The sequence below is a fragment of the Panicum hallii genome, chromosome 3 (assembly GCF_002211085.1).
Source record: "Panicum hallii strain FIL2 chromosome 3, PHallii_v3.1, whole genome shotgun sequence".
Lineage (NCBI taxonomy): Eukaryota > Viridiplantae > Streptophyta > Magnoliopsida > Poales > Poaceae > Panicum > Panicum hallii.
The window spans coordinates 26,769,922-26,793,009 of NC_038044.1; the positions used below are offsets into that span (position 1 = coordinate 26,769,922).

At 52.7% G+C, this 23,088-nt stretch overlaps 1 protein-coding gene across 1 annotated transcript; it reads left to right on the forward strand.

The window, feature by feature from the left end:
• The first annotated feature begins 18,298 nt into the window (after positions 1–18,298).
• LOC112885384 lies at positions 18,299–18,706 on the forward strand. Its single transcript, XM_025951016.1, has one exon. It carries the CDS (start codon positions 18,299–18,301, stop codon positions 18,704–18,706), a length of 408 nt encoding a protein of 135 aa, XP_025806801.1.
• Positions 18,707–23,088: the final 4,382 nt, after the last annotated feature.

Genomic DNA, 23,088 nt, shown 5'->3' on the forward strand with positions numbered 1-23,088 from the left:
ATGGTGCTGCACAACCTTTGGCAAATGGAAATCCGGAGAACGGCGAGCAAGGAGTACTCACACTCCCCACCCCAGAAGAAGGCACGCCCCGCGAGTAAAATAACCGACGCCACCCTAGTGATGTGTCCTCAGCCGCTTTTGCTTAAGTCGTGCCCTCAGGCCTGACCTCGGACGAGTAGTACGAGACCTAGTCTTACCCCAAGCTGTACCCCCTTGCAGTAATGAAGTTGTTTGTGCTTGTTGTGTGTGATGTTGTGTGCTGGTTTGTTGTGTGCTGCTTGTTTATGTGACTACTGGCAGGAGGTAGATTCTACCTTATATACGAATTAAACAACTTAAACATCACATAATCGTAACCCCACTCTACCCAATCAACAGATGGCTCCCCGGAGCGTCACAAGGGCCTCCCGTAGCCGGAACCCCGCAGCCGCTGGTGCCGGAGTGCAGTCTGTTGGACAAAATCTTCCTCAGGGAGAACAGGAAGTAAGCCAGAACCGAGGAGAACATCAAGGAGGAGAGCAACTACCACCACCCCCACCCCTCAGAGACCTGGCACAGATAATCCACAACCAGACCCTCATACTGGAAACACTGGCCAATGCCCTCGTTAACCGGCCACCACGGGGGCAGAACATGAATGACAAGCTGACAGCCTTTCTGAGGACCAAGCCGCCCACCTTTGCCGGATCCTGCAACCCTTTGGATGCAGACGACTGGTTACGAGTAATTCAGAGGAAACTCGAACCGTTTGAATGCCAGGACCGAGACAAAGTCCTTCTGGCAGCCCACCAACTCACCGGAACAGCATTAGCCTGGTGGGAAAATTATTGTGCCGCAGCCGAAGATGCCTTTACCATCACTTGGGAGGAATTCGTGGGGGAGTTCCGCCGTTATCACATCCCTTCGGCCACCATGAAGTGCAAGGCGGACGAGTTCCGCTCACTGCAGCAAGGAAGCATGATGGTGGAAGAGTACACCCACCGGTTCATGGAGTTGGCCCGATATGCACCGGAGGAAGTGAACGACGATGACAAGAAACAAGACATGTTCAAGAAGGGACTAAACCCAGAACTCCGGACCTTGCTTACCCCTCAGATCTATCCTGACTTCAATACCCTGATGAACAAGGCTATCCTTACGGAAAGGGCCAAAACCGAAGAGAAGAAGGATAACAAACGCAAATTCCTGGAAAGTAAGGCCCGCCAACAGGACCGTTTCCAAAAGCCAAGGAATTTCAGCTACACTGCACCGAGATCTCAGGCCCCAATGCAGTATAGGATTCAGTCTCAAGTGACAGGACCACGGGCCCCTAACACACAGCTTGGGAGCCAGAATACCATGAAGGCCCCGCAGAGCAATGCAAGCCTGGTTGCCTCCGACAACAACAATGTTAAGGCCTGTTTCAACTGCCGTGAGACAGGGCATTTCATTGCCAATTGCCCTTATGCCAAGAATAAGCCGGCCACATCAGCCTTCTCCAACACGGTGAATGGATCCAGACCAGCCCTGACCGGTGCCAACCGAGTACCCATCCACAACAACGACAACAGTCAGTTGATGAAGCAGCCCCAGCAATCATTTGGACGAGCCCACGTCAATCACATCGACGCGCAGGAGGCTCAAGGAGCTCAGGGTGTAGTGCTCGGTGAGTACCTAGTCAACTCAGCTCTGGCAACGGTATTATTTGATTCTGGAGCATCGCACTCGTTCATATCCTCAAGTTTTGTAGAACAACACAGAATACCTACAGTACTACTAAAAACACCCCTATTAACCCAGACGCCTGGAGGCGACATCAAATGTCAACTAGGTTGTCCACGGGTAAGGATCAATTTAAGTGGGGTAGAATTTCTAGCAGACTTGGCAGTACTTAAGGCTAGAGGAATAGACGTGATCCTTGGAATGGATTGGTTAAGCCAACACAATGGCCTCATCGGCTGTACTGACAGAGTGGTACGCTTAACAAACCCCGAAGGAGTACAAGTAATCTGCCATACCCGGGAAAGTGAGTTTAACCCAATGGTGTTTAACATGGAAGCCAAGCCCTTAGAAGGAGTCCCGGTAGTAAACGAATACCCAGATGTCTTCCCCGAAGAACTTCCCAGTATGCCACCGGACAGGGATATAAAGTTCGTCATCGATCTTATCCCTGGAACCTCCCCTATAGCCAAGAGACCCTATAGGATGGCAGCCTCTGAGTTGACGGAATTAAAGAAGCAACTAGAAAAACTGCAATGAATTGGCTTCATCAGACCAAGCTCGTCGCCCTGGGGAGCCCCCGTTCTGTTTGTCAAGAAGAAAGATGGGAGTATGAGGTTGTGTGTAGATTACCGGGCACTGAATGAGGTTACCATTAAGAATAAGTACCCCCTCCCCAGGATTGATGACCTTTTTGATCAGCTAAAAGGAGCCAAGTACTTTTCCAAGATCGACCTAAGGTCAAGATATTTTCAGCTCAAGATTAGAGAAAGTGACATCCCTAAGACAGCTTTTGTCACCCGTTACGGGCAGTTTGAGTTCACCGTACTGTCCTTCGGACTAACCAATGCCCCTGCCTATTTTATGAACCTCATGAATAAAGTATTTATGGACGAGCTGGATAAGTTTGTCGTAGTCTTTATCGACGACATACTTATCTACTCCAAGAGTATTCAGGAACATGAGCAACATCTGCGGGTAGTATTGGAAAAGCTGAGAATACATAGGCTATATGCCAAGTTTAGCAAGTGTGAATTCTGGCTGGAGAGAGTAGCTTTCCTTGGTCACATTCTGACCGCGGAGGGCGTAGCAGTGGACCCAGAGAAGGTCGAAGCAGTTTCCAACTGGCAGCGACCGACTAATGTTAGTGAAATCAGAAATTTTCTTGGATTAGCTGGATACTATCGGAGATTTATTGAGGGATTCTCCAAGATAGCCCGACCCATGATGGAACTTCTTAAGAAGGAAAAGAAGTTCGCCTGGACAGAATCTTGTGAAAAAAGTTTTCAAGAATTAAAGCAAAGGTTGACAACCGCCCCAGTACTGACCCTGCCGGACATTCATCGGGATTTTGTCATTTATTGTGACGCATCCCGACAAGGATTAGGGTGTGTGCTGATGCAAGATGGGAATTTCGTTGCATATGCTTCCCGCCAACTCAGGACTCATGAGCAGAACTATCCGACCCATGATTTAGAATTTGCAGCCGTAGTGCATGCCCTTAAGATTTGGAGGCACTACTTGATTGGAAATAAGTGTGAGATTTACACCGACCATAAGAGTCTGAAGTATATCTTCACCCAGCCGGATTTAAACTTAAGGCAAAGAAGATGGTTGGAGTTGGTTAAGGACTACAATTTGGAAATCCATTATCACCCCGGAAAAGCGAACGTGGTAGCCGATGCCTTAAGTCGGAAATCCTATGGGCCTAAAGATGACCATCTGCGCGAGGAAATGGCACGATTAAATGTGCACATTGTTCCTCGAGGTTCCAGCCATGTGCTGAACGTCCAATCAACACTAGAGGATAGAATTAGAGAGGCTCAAGGCTCGGATCAGGAGTTAATAAAGATCTGCAAACAAACTGGAGAAAACAAAGCACCGGGTTTCAGAGTGGACGATAAGGGAGCGTTATGGTACGAGAATAGGATTTATGTACCCCAGAATGGAGACTTCCGGCGGATAATCATGGACAAAGCCCATAACTCGGTCTACTCCATCCACCCAGGATCCACCAAAATGTATATGGACATAAGGCAAAAATATTGGTGGAATGGGATGAAGGCGGATATTGCATGATTTGTGGCTCATTGTGATACTTGTCAAAGGATCAAGGCCGAACATCAAAAGCCAGCATGATTATTGCAACCCCTACCCATCCCGGTTTGGAAATGGGATGAGATAGGAATGGACTTTGTAGTGGGTCTACCTAAAACACAGAAGGGACACGATTCCATATGGGTAATAGTGGACCGACTCACTAAATCGGCTCATTTCATACCCGTACGAACTAATTATGGTGGAGAAAAGCTGGCGAAGCTTTATATGGAAAACATAGTAAAGTTACATGGAGTGCCTAGCAGAATTGTCTCAGATAGAGGAACCCAATTCACCTCTAGGTTTTGGAAAAGCTTGCATCAAGCCATGGGCACCAAGTTAGACTTCAGCTCTGCATATCACCCACAGACGGATGGCCAAACCGAAAGGGTAAACCAGATTATGGAAGATATGCTGAGAGCATGCGTCCTGACCTATGGAAAGGATTGGGAGCAGAGTCTGCCTTATGCAGAATTCTCGTACAACAATAGTTACCAAGCAAGATTGGGCATGTCACCATTCGAAGCCCTCTATGGAAGGAAGTGCAAGACCCCCCTAATGTGGTCGGAGGTTGGAGAACGTGCCCTAGTTGGACCCGCACTCATAAAAGAAGCAGAAGAAAAAGTAGCGGAGATCCGCAAGAAATTGAAAGCAGCTCAGTCCCGACAGAAGAGCTACGCAGACAAGAAGAGGCGGGAAATAAGTTTCAACCCAGGAGATTTTGTTTATCTCAAAGTCTCACCCATTCGAGGAACGCGAAGATTCCAGGTACAAGGAAAGTTGGCCCCTCGATACATTGGACCGTATCGAGTTCTGAAGAGAGTCGGAGCAGTGGCATACCGACTGGAGTTACCAGAAGAAATGTCGGATATACACCCAGTGTTTCATGTTTCGCAATTAAGAAGGTGTTTGAAAGTACCCGAGGAAGAACACGTGCCAGTGGGAACAATAGATCTACAGCCGGATCTGCGATACCAGGAAGTACCAGTCAAAATTCTGGACACTGTCACTAGGAGGACAAGAAACTCCGAAGTACGGATATGCAGGGTTCAATGGAGCAGACACGGAGTAGAGGAAGCAACTTGGGAACGCGAGGAGGCTCTAAAGAAGTAGTTTCCCCATCTATTTAGGAACCAGTCGAATCTCGAGGACGAGATTCATTTTAAGTGAGGTAGGTTTGTGACGCCCTGAAAATTTACCAAATTAAATTACGCGCTAAGATATTTTTGTTCAAAACCTTTTCGTCGTCAAAGCTCGTTCAACCCTAAACCCTGACCCTCTCCCGGATTCGCCGCCATTCTGACGCCCGACTCCAGCTGTCTGCCCGACCCCCCCTTTTTGCAATATCAGTGCCCTCTTTTCCCTCATCGCTGTCCCATCCCGCACCGCTCGGCAGTCTGTCGACCACGCGCGACCGCCTTTCCGCGATCAGCGCCGACGCGATTTCCCCCTTTTCTCCTCGCGCAGCGTGCGAATGTCGCAAGCGCGTGGCCGACCAGCCGCGGTCGCCGCCGCGAATATCGCCGGCGTGCGACACCTTTTTTTTTCCCTTTCTCTCTTTCCTTTTTTTTCCTTTCCACCATTTCTTCTTTTCCCTTTCTTTTTCCTCATTTTCCTTCTCTTTTCTTTTCCTACCCCTTTTCTTTTTTTCCTTTACTTTCCCTCCCTTTTCTTCCTTCCTTTTCCCTCCTCCTCCCTTTCTCTCTCTTCTCCTCTCCCCTTCCTCTGCTCCCGAACACCACCCTCCCCTCGCGCGCGCATACGCGCTCCTGTGCTCGGCTGCCCGCGCCCACGTGCGCGCCCCGCGCGTGCCCCGCGTGCCGCGCCCGTGCCGCCCGCCGCTCGTGCCCCCGCCCTGGCCCGTGCATCGCCGCGCCGTGCGCGCACGCGCGCGCCCTCCCCGTGCGTGGCCGCGCCGCCCGTCGCTTGCCGCGCCGCCCGCCACTGTTTCCCCTGCCGCATCCCGCCATCGCCCTGTGCTCGCATCTCCCCCACGTGCTCGACGACGCCTCGACGCCCACACCCACGCCGCACGCCGCGTCACGACGCAAGCGAACGGCAGAACGCCATTAATGGCGCTCCGCGCCGCTCGCCGGCCTCCACCTGCCCCTAGCCTCCCCACCGCCTCATTCCGCCTATAAATAGGCCCCGCCCCGCTCACCCTTCCCCCACGGTCTCCACCGCCACCGCCCGCTGCCTTCCCAGCCCCCAACGCCGCCGCCTCCTGCTCCCATGGGCACGCCCCCTCGATCCACCTCGGTCCAAGGTGAGGCCGGGGATGGAATCCCCTCGCCTTCCCCTCTCTTTTGCCCCTATCCTCGGCCGCCGCCGTGCCCCGGGCGCCGGGAATCGGCGCCGAGCGCCCCCACCCCCTCTCCTCTATTCTGTGTGGGGAAGAGGAAGGAGAAGGGCATTTTGCCCAAAGACCCCCCCTTTCCCTCTATTTCTTCCCCCCATACGTCACCTTGTATAAAAGCCCTTCCACCTTTATTTATTCAAGTAACTAGCCTCCACCATGTAAACTTAATACCAAATAAACCCCTACCTCTTTCTAATATGCCCCAAATATTTCCAGAAATTATAACCAAGTCCTTTCTATTTCATAACTGTTTACAAATGAGCCCCTGAACCCCTGTTTAACCCCCGAACCCTCTTTAACTCGTCATTTTATGCGCCAAACGATCTCCGATCGACCCGAAACTTTACCACGCCCTTTCTAGTATAGTTCTAACCATGCCATTAAGAAACCACCCAAAAATATTACCCCTATCTCCATTATTAAATTATTTCCGATTCAAACCCGATGATAAAAGCTTTTAGTTCTTTCGCTTGATTGTGTGCATGTTTGTTTGCGTCGTAGGACACGGAGTGAACGAGGAAGGTCCCGACTGTGATCAAGCGAACGAGGACCAGTTCTACAGCCCCGAACCCGAGGGATAGTGCTTCGATCAGGATCTCCCGCAAGGATTTGAGGATGGCAAGTTCAATCCCACCCTTTGATGCATATTTCTGTCCTAGTTTCTATAAACATAACCCCGTGGCCTGTTTTATAAAATTGCATGGTTCTGTTTGCTGAAAACATGGTAGGATAGCCACCCTTGTTTGTGATAACCAGACCTTGACCACCTGGTTTTATAAAAAAAATGTGTGTGGGGGAAGGGATAAAATGTGGTTTTGAAAGATGAGTCAGACGGGATGGATGGCATTTCTGTGTAAATTGCCGTTAGTGTGCTCGTACCTGTGTGGTTGAGTGAGGAAGGGAGATATCCATCTTGTCACCTCTAAGGATCGAGTTGATGTGTCATCTCACCTAGCTTCCTGTCGTGCAAACCACTTGACCGTTGTATGGGCAACGGCTTAGCATAAATCCCACTAGTTAGTCTGATAGCCATCAGGAGAGCTGAGAGCAACGGGTGATCAAGGAGAAGGGATAAGCTCTGTGGGACTTATGCCCCGGTTAAACCTCGGAGATAGGTCGAATGACCCCTTGATGGATCCCGTGGTGGCTAGTCAGGTCTAGCTAAGGTGGGTAATGGCTTAGTTGGGATCTACACCGACACTAAGGTGATCGTGCTGTGGTACCCCACCTGTGGGTAAAGTTGCACACCTCTGCAGAGTTAAAATCTATTCGAATAGCCGTGCCCACGGTATTGGGCAAGTTACGGTGTGGTCACATAACTAGTGTTTTCCTCTGGGAATGGTTGGACTGGTGTGGGTTGTTTGGAAAGTGTCTGGCAGTTGTGCCGTGTAGCAGCTTAAAACTTGGATCCTGTGTGGATCAACACCATGTGCTCCTTGGTACTTAAAAACTTGTTTTGAAAAATGTTTTTAAACGAACCTTTGCATATAACCGAGTTTTCCGCAAACAAACCCTAACCTCATCCTTGGACTGTCCTGTGCATTGATTTCTGTTATAATTCCCCCCTGGGTGTGATTGGACTTGCTGAGTACGTTTGTACTCACCCCACTCTTACTTTTTACAGCAGAAGATCCAGACTACCTCCCCGAAGATGTCGAGTAGGGTTTCATCCTACACCCAGTCTTGCCTGTGGTTAAGGCCACCGCTGGAGTTCCGCATGGCGCAAGACTCTGATGACCCTCTTTTCGTAGCTAGTGTAGTAGTGTGGGTTTTAGTTGTAATCCTCGCGATAGTGGCGCTTCACTGCCCATTACCGCGTAGAGTTGTACGGTGATGTACCATCTGATGTAATAAAAGTGTTATCAGCCTCCTGGGACTGATAAAGCATCACTTTTAAGTCTTCCCAGATGGGGGGACGCTTCAGTACCTCACTCGCACGCGTCTGTACGTCACTCTTTCACGTATTGATGACGCGGAGCATCAGCACCCGCCGACCATCTCGGACACGTATCCCTTGTACCGTGATCAGGGGCAGCGTGGCGCGGTACGTCTTTCGCGACTTAAATTATTAATTTTTTTTAAAAAGTCGATAACAGTATTACTCTGCTTCCCATTACTCATGCAGATCGATCTGATCCACTGCACGGAGGTCGAAGCTACATCCCAGATCACGTTGTTTGACCGAGGCGTGCGTGTACCAAAGGCACAGTACAAAGAGAGCTTTCGTCGGATTCATGACTACTTTACGCGAGCGTTACGTGCACTGACGTGTTGCAATAGAGATGATGTGGGGGCCTCCAGTTCATCTCAAGCGTCCGCCCACGTGTACACATCTGACCCATCGACCTCTGCAGCACCGCACGCAGCGTCCAGCGGTACTGCCGCCAATTTGAGCTATAAGTCCTTTATAATTGCCATTTCGATCAACTTTGATTTACACGATTAATTTCGTTTGTTTTTATAGTCATGCACTCGATGGCAATGGGGCCTCCTCCTACTAGAATGGAGCCTCAGACGTTTGGCGCCTATGCTCCTGGTACGTTTCTCCAGTCGGGTTCGACGCCAGTTGCTCCGTATTCTCAGGGCTATAGTCAGCATGCGTGGTCGATGGGAGCTCCTGCACATGGTGGTCTGTTCGATGTGCCGGACTGGGACAGCAGCTCCGTCAGTTTGTCGGAGTTGGAGGGCGGCGGCGCCGGGCTAGACATCATTGGCCCCTCCCAGATGTATGACGTTCCACCTCCATAGTCCCAGGATGACCCGTTCACGCCGGCGCCTCCTCGGCCTCGTCCTCACCGTGCTCCGGATGCACTCACGTACTCGGAGGGGCACATACGCCGACGGCCTAGGACTAGGGGGGGAGGACCAAGAGAGCGTGAGGATCGGGACAGGTGGAGTAGATACTCCTGATTCGGTGGATTGTGTATATTTAAACTGTTTTTTGTATCATACTATTTTATTTTTAGTGGCTTGATGTATCGTACTATCGTAATATTTGGATTCTATGTTGCAAAACATTATCGCTTAACCATCTTCATACGAGTTTTAGATACCGTAATCTTCTTCGTAAAATTGAACTAAATTTTTTTTATATATACAAAAGAGTATGGCGAATAAATCTTGTATTTCAAAAAAGTATGAATTTTATATAGTTTGTAAAATATAAATTCGAACAAAAAATAACGGGCACCTCCCACCAGTTGGGCGGGCGGGATGCCTTAGGGAACCTCCCACCCGTTGGACGGGCGGGATGCCTTAGAGGTCTCTTCATTTTTTTATTCGCGAAGACGCCCTCCCGAGGGCCTCGTGAAAAGATTTGGCACCTCCCGCCCGTTGGATGGGCGGGAGGTTTCCAGCCCCACACCTCCCGCCCGTTGATTGGGCGGGAGGTACCTATTTTTCAAAAAATTTCTAAACGGCACACCTTTTTCGAATTTAATTTTTTATCCCTTTTTAAAAAAATTCCCTTTTCTCCTACACCTCCTACACCGCCGCCACGCTTGATGGGCCAGTCCAGTCCTAGATATGAGGCCCGGTGAGCTCTACGCTGAACCATGTGACTGCGACAGGGAGTTTTAGGGGCGAGCCCCGTCATAAGCATTGAGCAATGCACAAATGCACAAGACCGTTTTGTAATCGATTCAGTACGATTCAGAGGTGGTTACACATGGCCTCTCGGACAGGAAGCTACTAAGCTACTCCCTCCCTCCTATAAAAAATACAATTCTAGTTATTTTTAAAAGATTCAAATACTCTCATTTATTTGCCACATGCGGTTAGTTTTGGCATGAAAATCAAATGTGAGCATTTAATTAGGTAGGTAGTTGAGATTCAATCTCTATAATTGCACTCTTTGTGAAATTTTTTTCAAACGCAGGATTGCACTTTTTATGGGACAAAGAGTATCAGCTAACAACCGCGAGATTAGATAGGGATACAAACTTGAGTAACATGATTACATATTTTTCACCACCGGATCGAACAACCCATCCCTTCGACAGAAACATCTCCCTAGCATTGCATCCCTGGGGTCCTGGTTCTTCAGCGTTCATCCACTGATCTGTATGGGGAGGAGTGTCTTGTTCAACTTCCAGCTTGAAATCATCCCCAACAGCTAAATATATTTGTTTCCACATCCTAGTTGCAACTACTCATTCAAAGAAAAGATGCTGGTTGGTTTCTTTTTCACTACAGAACAGACAACCTCTCTTGCCTAGGTTATCCCTAGTAAGATTAATATCTGTGTGTAAGCAGAACAATTAATGTTTGTGTGTAACTTTTCTCATATATACGAAGTTCACACAATATATCACTAGATTGATAGCAACACATTCCAGAAGTTGTCTGTAGTTATTTTTGACAAGAATCGATCTTGGCACCTGTCTGTGCCGGTTCTAATTTTTATCGTACGGATAAGCCCTGGGACTAGCTAGGGTTCTTCTAGTAATGGCCGGTGGATTACATTAGCTAGTCCTTAGGTTGCCTGAGATTCGCATAGAAATTATTTTTCCATCGATTAAGCCCAGTGGCGGAGGACGAAATAAAATTAAGGTATGGCGAATTCAATAGACCAAACGATCCTCGGACCCTGTGTAGTCCAACACAGCCAATTCACCGAAGCATATAAGAAAACAAGTGCAAAAAAATTTTAGATCAAATTGGTATGTAAAAAATTGCAAGTTCCCTATCCCTGCAGATCCATCTTCACTTGCACACAGCACCCCTTTAGCCTTAACCTGATGTCCTGAACTCTTGATCGCTACCTCACTCCTCCCTTACCTGCTAGGCTGTGACGCAGGTTCGCTTTTGGACGATTGAACCTGCATGCGGCCGTCCACGCTGGCAGCCGGCAATTGCGACGTTGCGCTTTGCGGGCGGCTTGCTTGCTGCTTGCGCTCGTCCGCCGGCTGCTGCTTCCTCCGTCTCTGACGGTTCAGTTGCTTCGCAACTCGCGTCGATTCAGGAAAGGGCTGGGGCGTGGGATGATGGGATCGATGGGCAAAGCCGCAGCCCGCAGAGGTGGCCAGGACGCCAGGTGGGTCAGTGAGGCCGTGGCTCAATATAGCATCTTCTTCCTTGCATCTGCGTTGAGGTCGGAAGGGCATCACGACAACAGCCATGGTGCCAGGGCAGGTGAAGAGCCGAGGGTATTTGCGACCGAATCAAGGTATGGCAAGCGCCACACCTTGCCATACCGGGTCTTCCGCCCCTGGATCCCATCATCCCACGCCCCCAGCCCTTTCCTGAATCGACGCGAGTTGCGAAGCAAATGAACCGTCAGAGACGGAGGAAGCAGCAGCCGGCGGACGAGCGCAAGCAGCAAGCAAGCCGCCCGCAAAGCGCAACGTCGCAATTGCCGGCTGCAAGCGTGGGCGAACCTGCATCACAGCCTAGCAGGTAAGGGAGGAGTGAGGTAGCGATCAAGAGTTCAGGACATCAGGTTAAGGCTAAAGGGGTGCTGTGTGCAAGTGAAGATGGATCTGCAGGGACAGGGAACTTGCAATTTTTTACATACCAATTTGATCTAAAATTTTTTTGCACTTGTTTTCTTATATGCTTCGGTGAATTGGCTGTGTTGGACTACACAGGGTCTGAGGATCGTTTGGTCTATTGAATTCACCATACCTTAATTTTATTTCATCCTCCGCCACTGATGGGATCGATGGGCAAAGCCGCAGCCCGCAGAGGTGGCCAGGATGCCAGGTGGGCCAGTGAGGCCGTGGCCCAATATAGCATCTTCTTCCTTGCATCTGCGTTGAGGTCGGAAGGGCATCACGACAGCAGCCATGGTGCCAGGGCAGGTGAAGAGCCGAGGGTATTTGCGACCGAATCAAGGTATGGCAAGCGCCACACCTTGCCATACCGGGTCCTCCGCCCCTGATTAAGCCAGAACCTGTGATCTGCACCTTTATTTTGCCCTAACTTGCCGCGCGTCATGGGCACCACCGGCCGTGGCCATGGCCGCCACTGCCGTGGCGGCGGTGTCGACCGCATCAGCGCCCTTCCCGACGAGCTCCTCCTCTGCATCCTCAGTTCGTCACTCGCCTCGACTGCATCCAAGCGGCCGCGCGCACGGGCACCCTCTCCAGCCGGTGGCGCGGCCTCTGGACGCACCTCCGCGAGATCTCCTTCTCCGACGGCGCCAAGCATCCGGCGTCGCGCTCCTCGATGCCGCCCTAGACGCCATCGACGCCGCGCTCGACACCAGCGCCGCCCCGGAGCTGTTCTGCCTGAGCATCGACGTCACGGACGCTGCCGCCGAGACGCTGCACCACCCCGCCGCGGCCGCGCGCGTCGCCCGGTGGCTGCGCCTCGCGTCGCGGCCCCTTGCGGGCGAGGGCGAGCTGCGCCTCCGGATCGCGCCGCGGTGGCGCCGCAGGTTCGTGCGGGCCGGGGAGCTGGAGCTGCCCTTCCGCGTGAGCATCTCGCACTTCGGCCCGCCGCCGGCGCGTTCGCGGCGCTGCGCGTCCTGAGTATCGCCTGTTTCGACTTCCAAAAGCTCTGACCTGGAGCCAGGGGTGGAGGACCCGGTATGGAAAGGTGTGGCGCTTGCCATACCTTGATTCGGTCGCAAATACCCTCGGCTCTTCACCTGCCCTGGCACCATGGCTGCTGTCGTGATGCCCTTCCGACCTCAACGCAGATGCAAGGAAGAAGATGCTATATTGAGCCACGGCCTCACTGACCCACCTGGCGTCCTGGCCACCTCTGCGGGCTGCGGCTTTGCCCATCGATCCCATCATCCCACGCCCTCAACCCTTTCCTGAATCGACGCGAGTTGCGAAGCAACTGAACCGTCAGAGACGGAGGAAGCAGCAACCGGCGGACGAGCGCAAGCAGCAAGCAAGCCGCCCGCAAAGCGCAACGTCGCAATTGCCGGCTGCCAGCGTGGACGGCCGCATGCAGGTTCAATCGTCCAAAAGCGAACCTGCGTCACAGCCTAGCAGGTAAGGGAGGAGTGAGGTAGCGATCAAGAGTTCAGGACATCAGGTTAAGGCTAAAGGGGTGCTGTGTGCAAGTGAAGATGGATCTGCAGGACAGGGAACTTGCAATTTTTTACATACCAATTTGATCTAAAATTTTTTTGCACTTGTTTTCTTATATGCTTCGGTGAATTGGCTGTGTTGGACTACACAGGGTCTGAGGATCGTTTGGTCTATTGAATTCGCCATACCTTAATTTTATTTCGTCCTCCGCCACTGCCTGGAGCCAAGGTTGTAAATGGCCAGCTATTGCTGCGGCCGGTGCTAGGAAGAGCAGCTTCTATAGCATTTAATCCGCTAAGACCGGCTATATTCCGCTAAACGCTGTAATAGCAGCTCCGCCGCTAAACATCTTTAGCCGGCAAATTAAAATTATGACTGTAGCGCGTCGTTTCGTTGCAGTGCCCGCGGCTGGAGGAGCTGGCGCTGGAAGGGCTGATGGGGTCGTACGGCGTCGCCGGCCTCTCCCTCTGCTCTGGCTCGCTAGAGCGGCTAGAGCTTGCCATCAGAGTCTCCGGACAGCTCGTCGTCGAGACCCCAAGGCTTGTCAGCTTCAAGGCTTCCAGGTGCTTCTATCCCAACCGGATCTCCGGTGACAGTTCCCGGAGAGCCACACGCATGATGCACCGAAGCTGGAGGAGGTCGTCTGGCACAGCGCCTACGGCTCGAGCAGCGACCAGATCGTGGAGGCTGGGCGCCATCTCCGGCTGCTGGACGTGCAGCTCCTCGAGGAAGATCGGTTGGAGGCTGTGCCAGTGGCAGGTTTGCTGCAACGGTTTCACACCGCCGGCGAGCTGACCCTGCATGTTAAAATTCTACCGGTGCGTCGTCAGTGCTTTGCTCTTGCTTGTCAATTCTTTTAGGAACCGTTTGGATTCTCTTATTTTAGTTTTGGAGGAATTGAAATCTACTTAATAAATTAGACTATTTGGCTTATAATTTAATATCTCACCATTTTCAACCGCTTTCCAAAATTTAGATATAAGTCTATCATAAATTCAATTCCAAGCTTCCAAATAGAGTCTTAGTGAAAGACATACAAATCTCGTTCTTACTTGTGTCATCTTCTTTAGAACTTTTGGTAGGAAACGATCAAGTACGCTTACTTTTTGGATGACACCATCAAACTTCCGGACTGCAAGACGCTGAAGATAATACAGAGGCCACAAAACCATGCCTATGCATCAATTGTGTTTCATCTTCTCCACAAATGTAGTGGTATAAAAAGGCTGGTTAATTGAGTCCCTCGGCACAATGGTATGATGTTTTTTCTACGTCATTATCCATTGGTCTTATTATTAAGGCATATACAACAATAACTTATGTGCTAATTGTTTTTGAAAGTACTTTTCTTAACTAAATGCCTTCTTTATACGAACAAAATAAAGCTTGTGCAAAAAAATGTTGGACCACACATAGAAGATCTAAAGTTTCCTCCTTACTGATGCTATGCTTTTATCCTTTCATATGCATACATGTGGTTCAGATTGTCTTTGTCGTCCGTCGGACAACCAGAGATCTGAAAGCATCGTCCTTGATTTTCTGGAAGATGTAAACATTACAAACAACCAGAGATCTGAAAGCATCGTCCTTGATTTTCTGGAAGATGTAAACATTACAAATTTCAGAGGAACTGACCAAGAGGAGGTCTCTCTGAGGCTTTACTTAGGGTCTGTTTGGTAGAGCTCCATCTGATTCTGATTTTCTATGTAAGCTAATTCTATGAGAGAAGTGATTCTGTGGCTGAAAGTGATTCTCTTTGATTCTCTAGTATAAACTTTTAAAGTCAGAATAGAGAATCACTTCACAGAATCAGGAGAATCTACTTTTTTCAGCTCCCAGTCTCTTAGTTCATTTCACATAATCACTACACAGAATCAGCAGAGAATCACTTCTCTCTAAAAAACTGTTTGGTAGAGCTCCTGCTGGATTTAGTAGAGAATCAGCTCTGGAAGCTCTGCCAAACATACCTGTCGGTACATACAGACAGGTGTACCTCCTACTAGAGTGTCCAGACCGAGGGGCGCGAGGTTATCCGTAACCTCGCAATTAGCCTTGGGGTGATGGGGTGTACGACCCGGGCCTAACAGCTGGGGACATGGTCTCCGGACCTCCCCCACGCTCTAGCAGGTCCGGCGCCTCCACGTGCCCGCGAGGACAAGGTGCTCAGGAACGGCTACCGCGGACCCGGACCGCCTTGGGGTGGTCTTTGGCTCCAACGTGTGGGGGCCCGGACCCCCCTTCCAACCGGGGAGGAGGTCCGGTGCCGCCACGTGCCCCGAGGGAAGCGTCTGCTAAACCAGCACCGCCATGTGTCCGGTGGTAGCTAGCCTTCAGTAAGGAGCCAGCACAACTACCACATTAAATGCGGGTGGTTGGGGTGCGCGTGCCAGAGACAGGGCATGGGCTGCCCACTAACACGTTGGGCAGGTACGCTGACACCACAGTAACCCCGCCAGTTACCGAGGCGGCGCGTCGCATCACCACGTCGCGTGCGCAGGCGGGGCGGGCAGGAGGGGGGGGGGCGTGTAGTCACATCGCAGCACCGCGCGCATGAGCGAGGGGTTATTATGACCTGCTGCAGGAAGGCCACAGCGTGCACTGCTACAGTTCGAAGAGGCTACCGCATGGCAGGTCAACATAGCCCCTTCGCCTGTCAGCGGGAACTGACCCTACAGTGACAGCACGTCTCCCACTACGCATGTCACTGGCAATAGACCCTGTGCAAGCGAGACGGCACATGATCATACCCTGAAAGAGGATACGCACGGGGGCCGAAGAGGAAGATTTCCGAATCTGTGGCATTCAAGGCTCCAATTGTATACGTTATTCAATATGTTGCCGGGTTCACCTGTCGGGACCCCGCTCAGTGTACACGCTCTCCTTGAGCCTATAAAAGGGAGAGTGTGCACGATTAGTGGGACAAGCTCTCAGTTCCACGAACACAGAAGTTTCACAAGCTCTCAAGCTCACACACACACACACACACACCACAAAATTCACAAGCTCAGGCAATACATCTCATAGTGGACGTAGGGTTTTACGCTCCGGCGGCCTGAACCACTCTAAACTCTTGTGTGCTTTCCGTGTTCATACGTCTCTTGATCTAGCATTCCTTGGCTTCCCCCAAACTTATCCTAAGCTAGGATTAGGCGGGTGCACCCCGCCACCCGACTGGAGAAATCCTCCAATATTTGGCATGCCAGGTAGGGGGATAGGTTTGGTTTGCGCTAGATCAAGACTCTTGATCACCATGCCACGGGTAGTCGAACACCATGACCATCCGATGGGGGAGGAAGTGGCGTCATCTGCGCTGCATGCCTCTCGCCATCCTCCATCCAGGGTTGTGGCGCCCGTCGCACCGCAGCGTGCTGCGGGGCAGGCCTCCAGGGCCCTGTCGCAGCCCGTACAAAACGGGCTGTTGATGGCAGCCAGGGAGCTGCTCCACAATCCGCCGGACACGGCAGCCTCGCCTGACGTGCTGAGGCAATGGCGTGACGACGTCGACCGCCTCCTCAACTTGGCGCAGGTCACCCCAGGCTCAGCAGGGGGATTTGTGTGTAGGCAGCATCACCGTGAAGGCGACGCATCCGGCTCTGTGCACTCCCCAACAGTGAGGAGTGCCCGGACCGAGGACCTACTGGTAGAACTCAACCGTAGACGTGCGGGAGAGGACGCCCGTGTTACCATCGAGCGGGCGCGCGTGCGCCGGCTCAATATCGAGGGTTGGAACCTTGTGGCCGAGCTCGATGCGGCTGTGCCGAAGCTGCAAGGACTCGCCCAGGCCCCAGTGGCCGGGGTAGGCTGTGCAGCGCTCACAGACCACCTCCGAGCGGTGGCCTGGCTATCCAAGTTTCGGCCCCACCTGCTGGAAAAGTACGACGGGTCAACCAACCCGTCAGAATTCTTACAAGTCTACATCACCACCATCACGGCGACCGGGGGTAACGATGCTGTTATGGCAAGTTACTTCCATGAAGCCTTGACCGGGCCAGCCCGGACGTGGCTCATGAACCTCACCCAGGATCCATCCAATCCTGGGGAGAGCTCTGCGTGCAGTTCACGGCGAACTTCGCCAGCGTGTATCAGCAGCATGGCGTGGAGGCCCACCTCCACGCTGTGAGGCAGCAACCCGGAGAAACCCTCCAGGCCTTTATCTCCTGCTTCACCAAGGTACGTGGAACCATTCCACGTATTTCCGATGCATCTATTATCACGGCTTTCTGACAGGGGGTCTGTGATGAAAAGATGCTGGAGAAGCTGGCGACACACCAGGTGGAAACTGTCACCACCTTGTTCGCCTTGGCGGACAAATGCGCCAGGGCTGCAGAGGGCCGTGCATGGCACTCTGCCCCTCAAGGAGGGCCTGCCCAGACGGGAGGCTCCAGTGTCGCTGCCCCTGGCAGTGGCAAGAAGAAGAATAAGAAGACCACGGCGTGAACAAGCCGCAGACTGGGGCTCCGGTCGCTGCAGTGGCAGCGGTCGGGGGCCAGAACCCGCGCAGCAAGCACCCGCGCAAACAGCGTACCGACCCTGGGTCGTGTCCTGTTCATCCTGGGGCCCGCCACAGCGCCACCGAATGCCGTGAGATCCAGAAACTCGCGGAGCGCCTCAGCAAGAGGCGCGACCAAGCCTCCAAGGATGACTCCTCCCTGCCACGGTGGTCCAGCAAGAAGAAGGTCTCTGATGCCGATGCAGCCACGGCGGAGAGGGAGTTGGGGTACCAAACCCCAAAGAAGGACCTTAAGGGTCTCTTCCACCGGTCTGACTCCGAGTCTAGGGGGGACGAGCGCCGTAAGAAGCTGTACGTCATGTACGGCGGCAGCTCAGAGCTCGTCTCCCGGAGGGACGTCAAGACTCTTCGACGAGAAGTTTTCTCGGTGAAGCCGGGGGCACCGAAAGCGGCGCCCCACCAACGGTGGAGGAGCACCACCATCTCCTTCGGGCCATCCGACTGCCCGGAGAACATGGCAGGGGCCGAGGTGCTACCACTTGTCACCGCCCCTACCATCACCAACATCAAGCTCCATCACGTGCTGATCGACGGAGGCGCCGGCCTCAACGTCATCAGCTATGCAGCTTTCAAGTAGCTGCAGATCCCGGAGTCCAGACTGGACCCACACGCCCATTCTCAGGAGTGGGCCCACATCCCGTCTACCCGATGGGGACCATCTCCCTGTCGGTTACGTTAGGGATGGAGGAAAACTTCCGCACAGAGAACGTTCAGTCCAATGTTGCGGAGGTCAACCTCCCATTCAATGCCATTATTGGTAGGCCGGCTCTATACCGGTTCATGGCTGTTGCGCATTACGGGTATCTGATCCTCAAGATGCCGTCCCCTGCAGGGGTCCTCACCGTGAAGGGTGACCGGACCGCTGCTGTGGTGACCGTTGAGAAGCTGCACGCACTAGCAGCGGACCTCGTCCTGGCTGCCGGTGCAAAGGGGTCCGACCCCTCACCCTCATGTGCTAGGGCACCAGCCAAGGCGCCCAAGGTCCGTCCGTCTGATACGGACGATGTTCCCGTGAAAACCGTCCAGGTTGGAGCGGAGCCCTCTGTGACACCCTGAAAATTTATCAAACCAAACTACGCGCTAAAATCTTTCGATCAAAAACCTAATCGTCGTCAAAGCCCATCCAAACCCTAACCCTAACCTTCTCCGTTTTCCCCTGCCACCCTGACAACAGACACGAACATGACCGCCGTCCCATTCCGCACCGCTCGGTGGCCTGTCGCCCACGCGTGACCAACCGCCGCGATCGGCGCCGACGCAATCCCCCCCTCTCCTCGCGCAGCGCGCGAATGCCGCGCGCGCGTGGCCGACCAGCCGCGGTCGCCGCCGCGAAAATCGCCAACGCGCGTCACCTTTCCTTCTCCCCTTCCTTTTTTTTCACTATTCCTTCTTTTCTTTTTCTCCTCTTTCCCATTTTCCTCCTATTTTCTTTTCCCCCTTTCTTTTCCTTTTCTCCCTTTTCTTTTCTTCCCTTTCTCCTTTTTCCTTTCTTTCTTCCTTCTCTTTTCCCCCTCCTCCCTTCTCTCTTTCCTTCCTTTCCCCTGCCGCGCGCCTGAGCGCCCGCCCGGGCCGTGCGCCTGCTCTACCCCGGCCATGCCGCGACGCACGCGCACGCGCAGCGTGTGGCCGTGCGCCGCGCCGTGCCGCCCGTCGCTTGCACTACGCCCCTGGCCCGCGCTTCGCCGCGCTGCGCGCGCACGCGCGCGCGTTCCCCCGCGCGTGGCCGCGCTGCCCGTCGCTAGCTACATGACTCCGGCCACCTGTGCGCCCTGCCCCGCTGTGCCGCTGGGCCGCCCGCCTACCTCGGCGCCCGAGCCCGCGTCCGCCAGCACGCAGACCCGCGTACGCGCCCCGCTTTCACCGCCGACCGCCTCTGTGCGCGCCCACGTGCGGCACTGCAGGCCGCACCCTCCGCCGTCCGGCCACACCAAGCTGTCGCGTCGCTCGCCGCTCGCCCGAGACGTCCCGTTCCCCTGGCGTCCGCCTCGCCACCCGTGCGCCGCTCCGCGACGACCACAAGCGGCCGGAGCGCCATTTATGGCGCCCCACGATGCCCGCCAGGCACCGCCACCACCGCACCTCGGCCTTCACCGCCGCAAGCGCCTATAAAAGGGGCCGAGGAGCACCCCCGGCACCCTCACAACCTACAACGCCACCTAGCCCCTTGCCTCCCCAAGCTCCGGCGCCGCCCCACCGTGCCCCTGCAACCGCCGCCGCCTGCTTCCGTCGCCCCACTTCCTTACGCCGCCCCACCGTGCCCCTGCAACCGCCGCCGCCTGCTTCCGTCGCCCCGCTTCCTCACGCCGCCCCGGCCCGAGGTGAGGCCGGGAATCAGTCCCCCTCGCCTCCCTCCTCCTTTCCCCCCCCTCCACGGCTGATGCCGGGCCTGGACCAGTCGGATCGACCGCCGCCGGCGCCCTGCACCTCCCCTCCTCTGTTTCCCATGGGGAGAGGAGGAAGAAAGAGGAAGCTTTCCACAAAACCCCCTAGCTTTCTCCCTTTTTCCCTAAAAAGAACCCCCTTGTGCCACTTTTGCTTATAGGCCTTCTGCTTTTAGCTATTCAGGAAACTAAGACCCCCGTCTCATATATTTAATCTTAATTAGGTCCCTACACCTTTCTAACATACCCCAAATGTTCCTAAAATTTATAACCAAGCCCTTTTCCGCTTCATAACCATTTACAAATGAGCCCCTGGACCCCTGTTTAACCCCCGAACCCTCTTTAACTCGTCATTTTATGCGCCAAACGGTCTCCGATCGACTCGAAACTTTACCACGCCCTTTCTAGTATAGTTCTAACCATGCCATTAAGAAACCGCCCAAAAATATTACCCCTATCTCTATAACTAAATTATTTCCGATTCAAGCCCAACGATAAAAGCTTTTAGTTCTTTCGCTTGATTGTGTGCCTGTTTGTTTGCGTCGTAGGAGATGGAGTGAACGAGTAAGGTTCTGACTGTGATCAAGCGAACGAGGACCAGTTCTGCGACCCCGAGCCCGAGGGACAGTGCTTCGGTCAAGACCTCCCGCAAGGATTTGATGATGGCAAGTTCAATCCCGCCCTTTGATGCATGTTTCTGTCCTAGTCTTTATAAACACGACCCAGTGGCCTGTTTTATAAAATTGCATGGTTTTGCCTGTCGAAAACAGGGTAGGATAGCCACCCTTGTTTGTGATAACCACACCTTGACTACTTGGTTTTATGAAGAAAGTGCGTGTGTGTGGGACGGGGTAAAATGTGGTTTTGAAAGATGAGTCAGACGGGATGGATGGCATTTCTGTGGGAATTGCCGTGGGTATGCTCGAACCTGTGTGGTAGAGCGAAGAAGGGAGATATCCATCTTGTCACCCCTAAGGACCGAGTTGATGTGTCATCTCACCTAGCTTCCTGTCATGCAAACCACTTGACCGTTGTATGGGCAACGGCTTAGCATAAATCCCACTAGTTAGTCTGATAGCCATCAGGAGGGCTGAGAGCAACGGGTGATTAAGGAAAAGGGATAAGCTCTGTGTGGCTTATGCCCCGGTTAAACCTCGGAGATAGGTCGAATGACCCCTTGATGGATCCCGTGGTGGCTAGTCAGGTCTAGCTAAGGTGGGTAATGGCTTAGTTGGGATCTGCACCGACACTAAGGTGATCGTGCTGTGGTACCCCACCTGTGGGTAAAGTTGCACACCTCTGCAGAGTTAAAATCTATTCGAATAGCCGTGCCCACGGTATTGGGTAAGTTATGGTGTGGTCACATAACTAGTGTTTCTCTCTGGGAATGGTTGAGCTAGTGTGGGTTGTTTGGAAAGTGTCCGGCAGTTGTGCCGTGTGCTACGGCGGATGGGGAGTCCGGTAGCAGTTTAAAACTTGGATCCTGTGTGGATCAACACCATGTGCTCCTTGATGCTTAACAACTTGTTTTTGGAAAATTGTTTTAAACGAACCTTTGCACATAACTGAGTTTTCCGTAAATGAACCCTAACCTTATCCTTGGACTGTCCTGTGCATTAATTTCTGATATATTCCCCCCTGTGGGTGTGATTGGACTTGCTGAGTATGTTTGTACTCACCCCATTCTTACTTCTTACAGCAGAAGGTCCAGACTACATCCCGAAGACGTCGAGTAGGGTTTCGTCCTGCACCCAGTCTTGCCTGTGGTCAGGGCCACCGCCGGAGTTCCGCATGGCGCAAGACTCTGATGACCCTCTTTTCGTAGCCAGTGTAGTAGTGTGGGTTTTAGTTGTAATCCTCGCGATAGTGGCGCTTCACTGCCCATTACCGCGTAGAGTTGTACGGTGATGTACCATCCGATGTAATAAAAGTGTTATCAGCCTCCTGGGACTGATAAAGCAACACTTTTAAGTCTTCCCTGATAAGGGGGACGCTTCACCCTCCTAGACCACCCGTATCGGGGGGAATCTGGGAGAGAATTAAGAAGGCGCGCTCATCGCCTTCCTCCGGGCAAATGTTGATGTGTTCGCCTGGGAACCATCTCAGATGCCTGGCATCCCTAGGGAGGTGATTGAGCACCATCTAAAGATCCACCCTGACACCAAGCTAGTGCGACAAAAGCCACGGAAGCAGTCCATCGAGCGGCAGAACTTCATCCATGAAGAGGTCCGCAAGTTGCTGCAAGCTGGCTTCATCAAAGAGGTCCATCACCCTGTGTGGTTGGCCAATCCGGTCGTCGTTCCAAAGGCCAACAGGAAGCTTCAGATGTGCATCGACTACACCAACCTCAATAAGGCATGCCCAAAAGGCCCCTATCCACTTCCACGTATAGATCAGATTGTAGATTCCACCTTCGGGTGTGACTTTCTATCCTTCGTAGATGCCTATTCTGGTTTTTATCAAATCAAAATGGCCAAGGCTGATAGGAAGCATACAACTTTTGTAACAGTGGATGATCTTTATTGCTATATTGTAATACCATATGGACTGCTTAATGCTTTACCCACCTTTGCTCGCGCAATGAACATTACATTAGGTGATTTGGTTAGAGACATAGTTGAGGTGTATGTTGATGACATCGTTGTCAAGACTAGAGAATCGAATTCACTTCTAGAAAATTTAGCTCAAGTATTTGACAAACTGTGCGCGACCTACACGAAGCTTAATCCCGAGAAATGTGTCTTTGGCGTTTCAGCGGGGAAGCTCCACGGTCTTCTGGTGTCACACCGGGGGATCGAGGTGAACCCGGATAAGATCCAGGCAATCGAAGCAATGAGACCCCTAGCACGACTCAAGGACGTGCAAAGGTTGATGGGGTCCCTTGCAGCCCTCAGCCGTTTCATCTCAAGGCTGGCAGAGAGGGCCCTCCCCTTCTTCAAGTTGATGAGGGGGTCCAATCCATTCACATGGACTGAGGAGGCAGAGCAAGCCTTCCAGGAGATGAAGCAGTATCTCACCTCCCTGCCGGTTCTGGTAGCTTCGGACCCGGGTGAGACG

What these genes read in the sequence shown, in the direction of transcription:
- LOC112885384 (XM_025951016.1), top strand. Translation starts at nt 18,299, where the DNA reads ATGGGGACCATCTCCCTGTCGGTTACGTTAGGGATGGAGGAAAACTTC.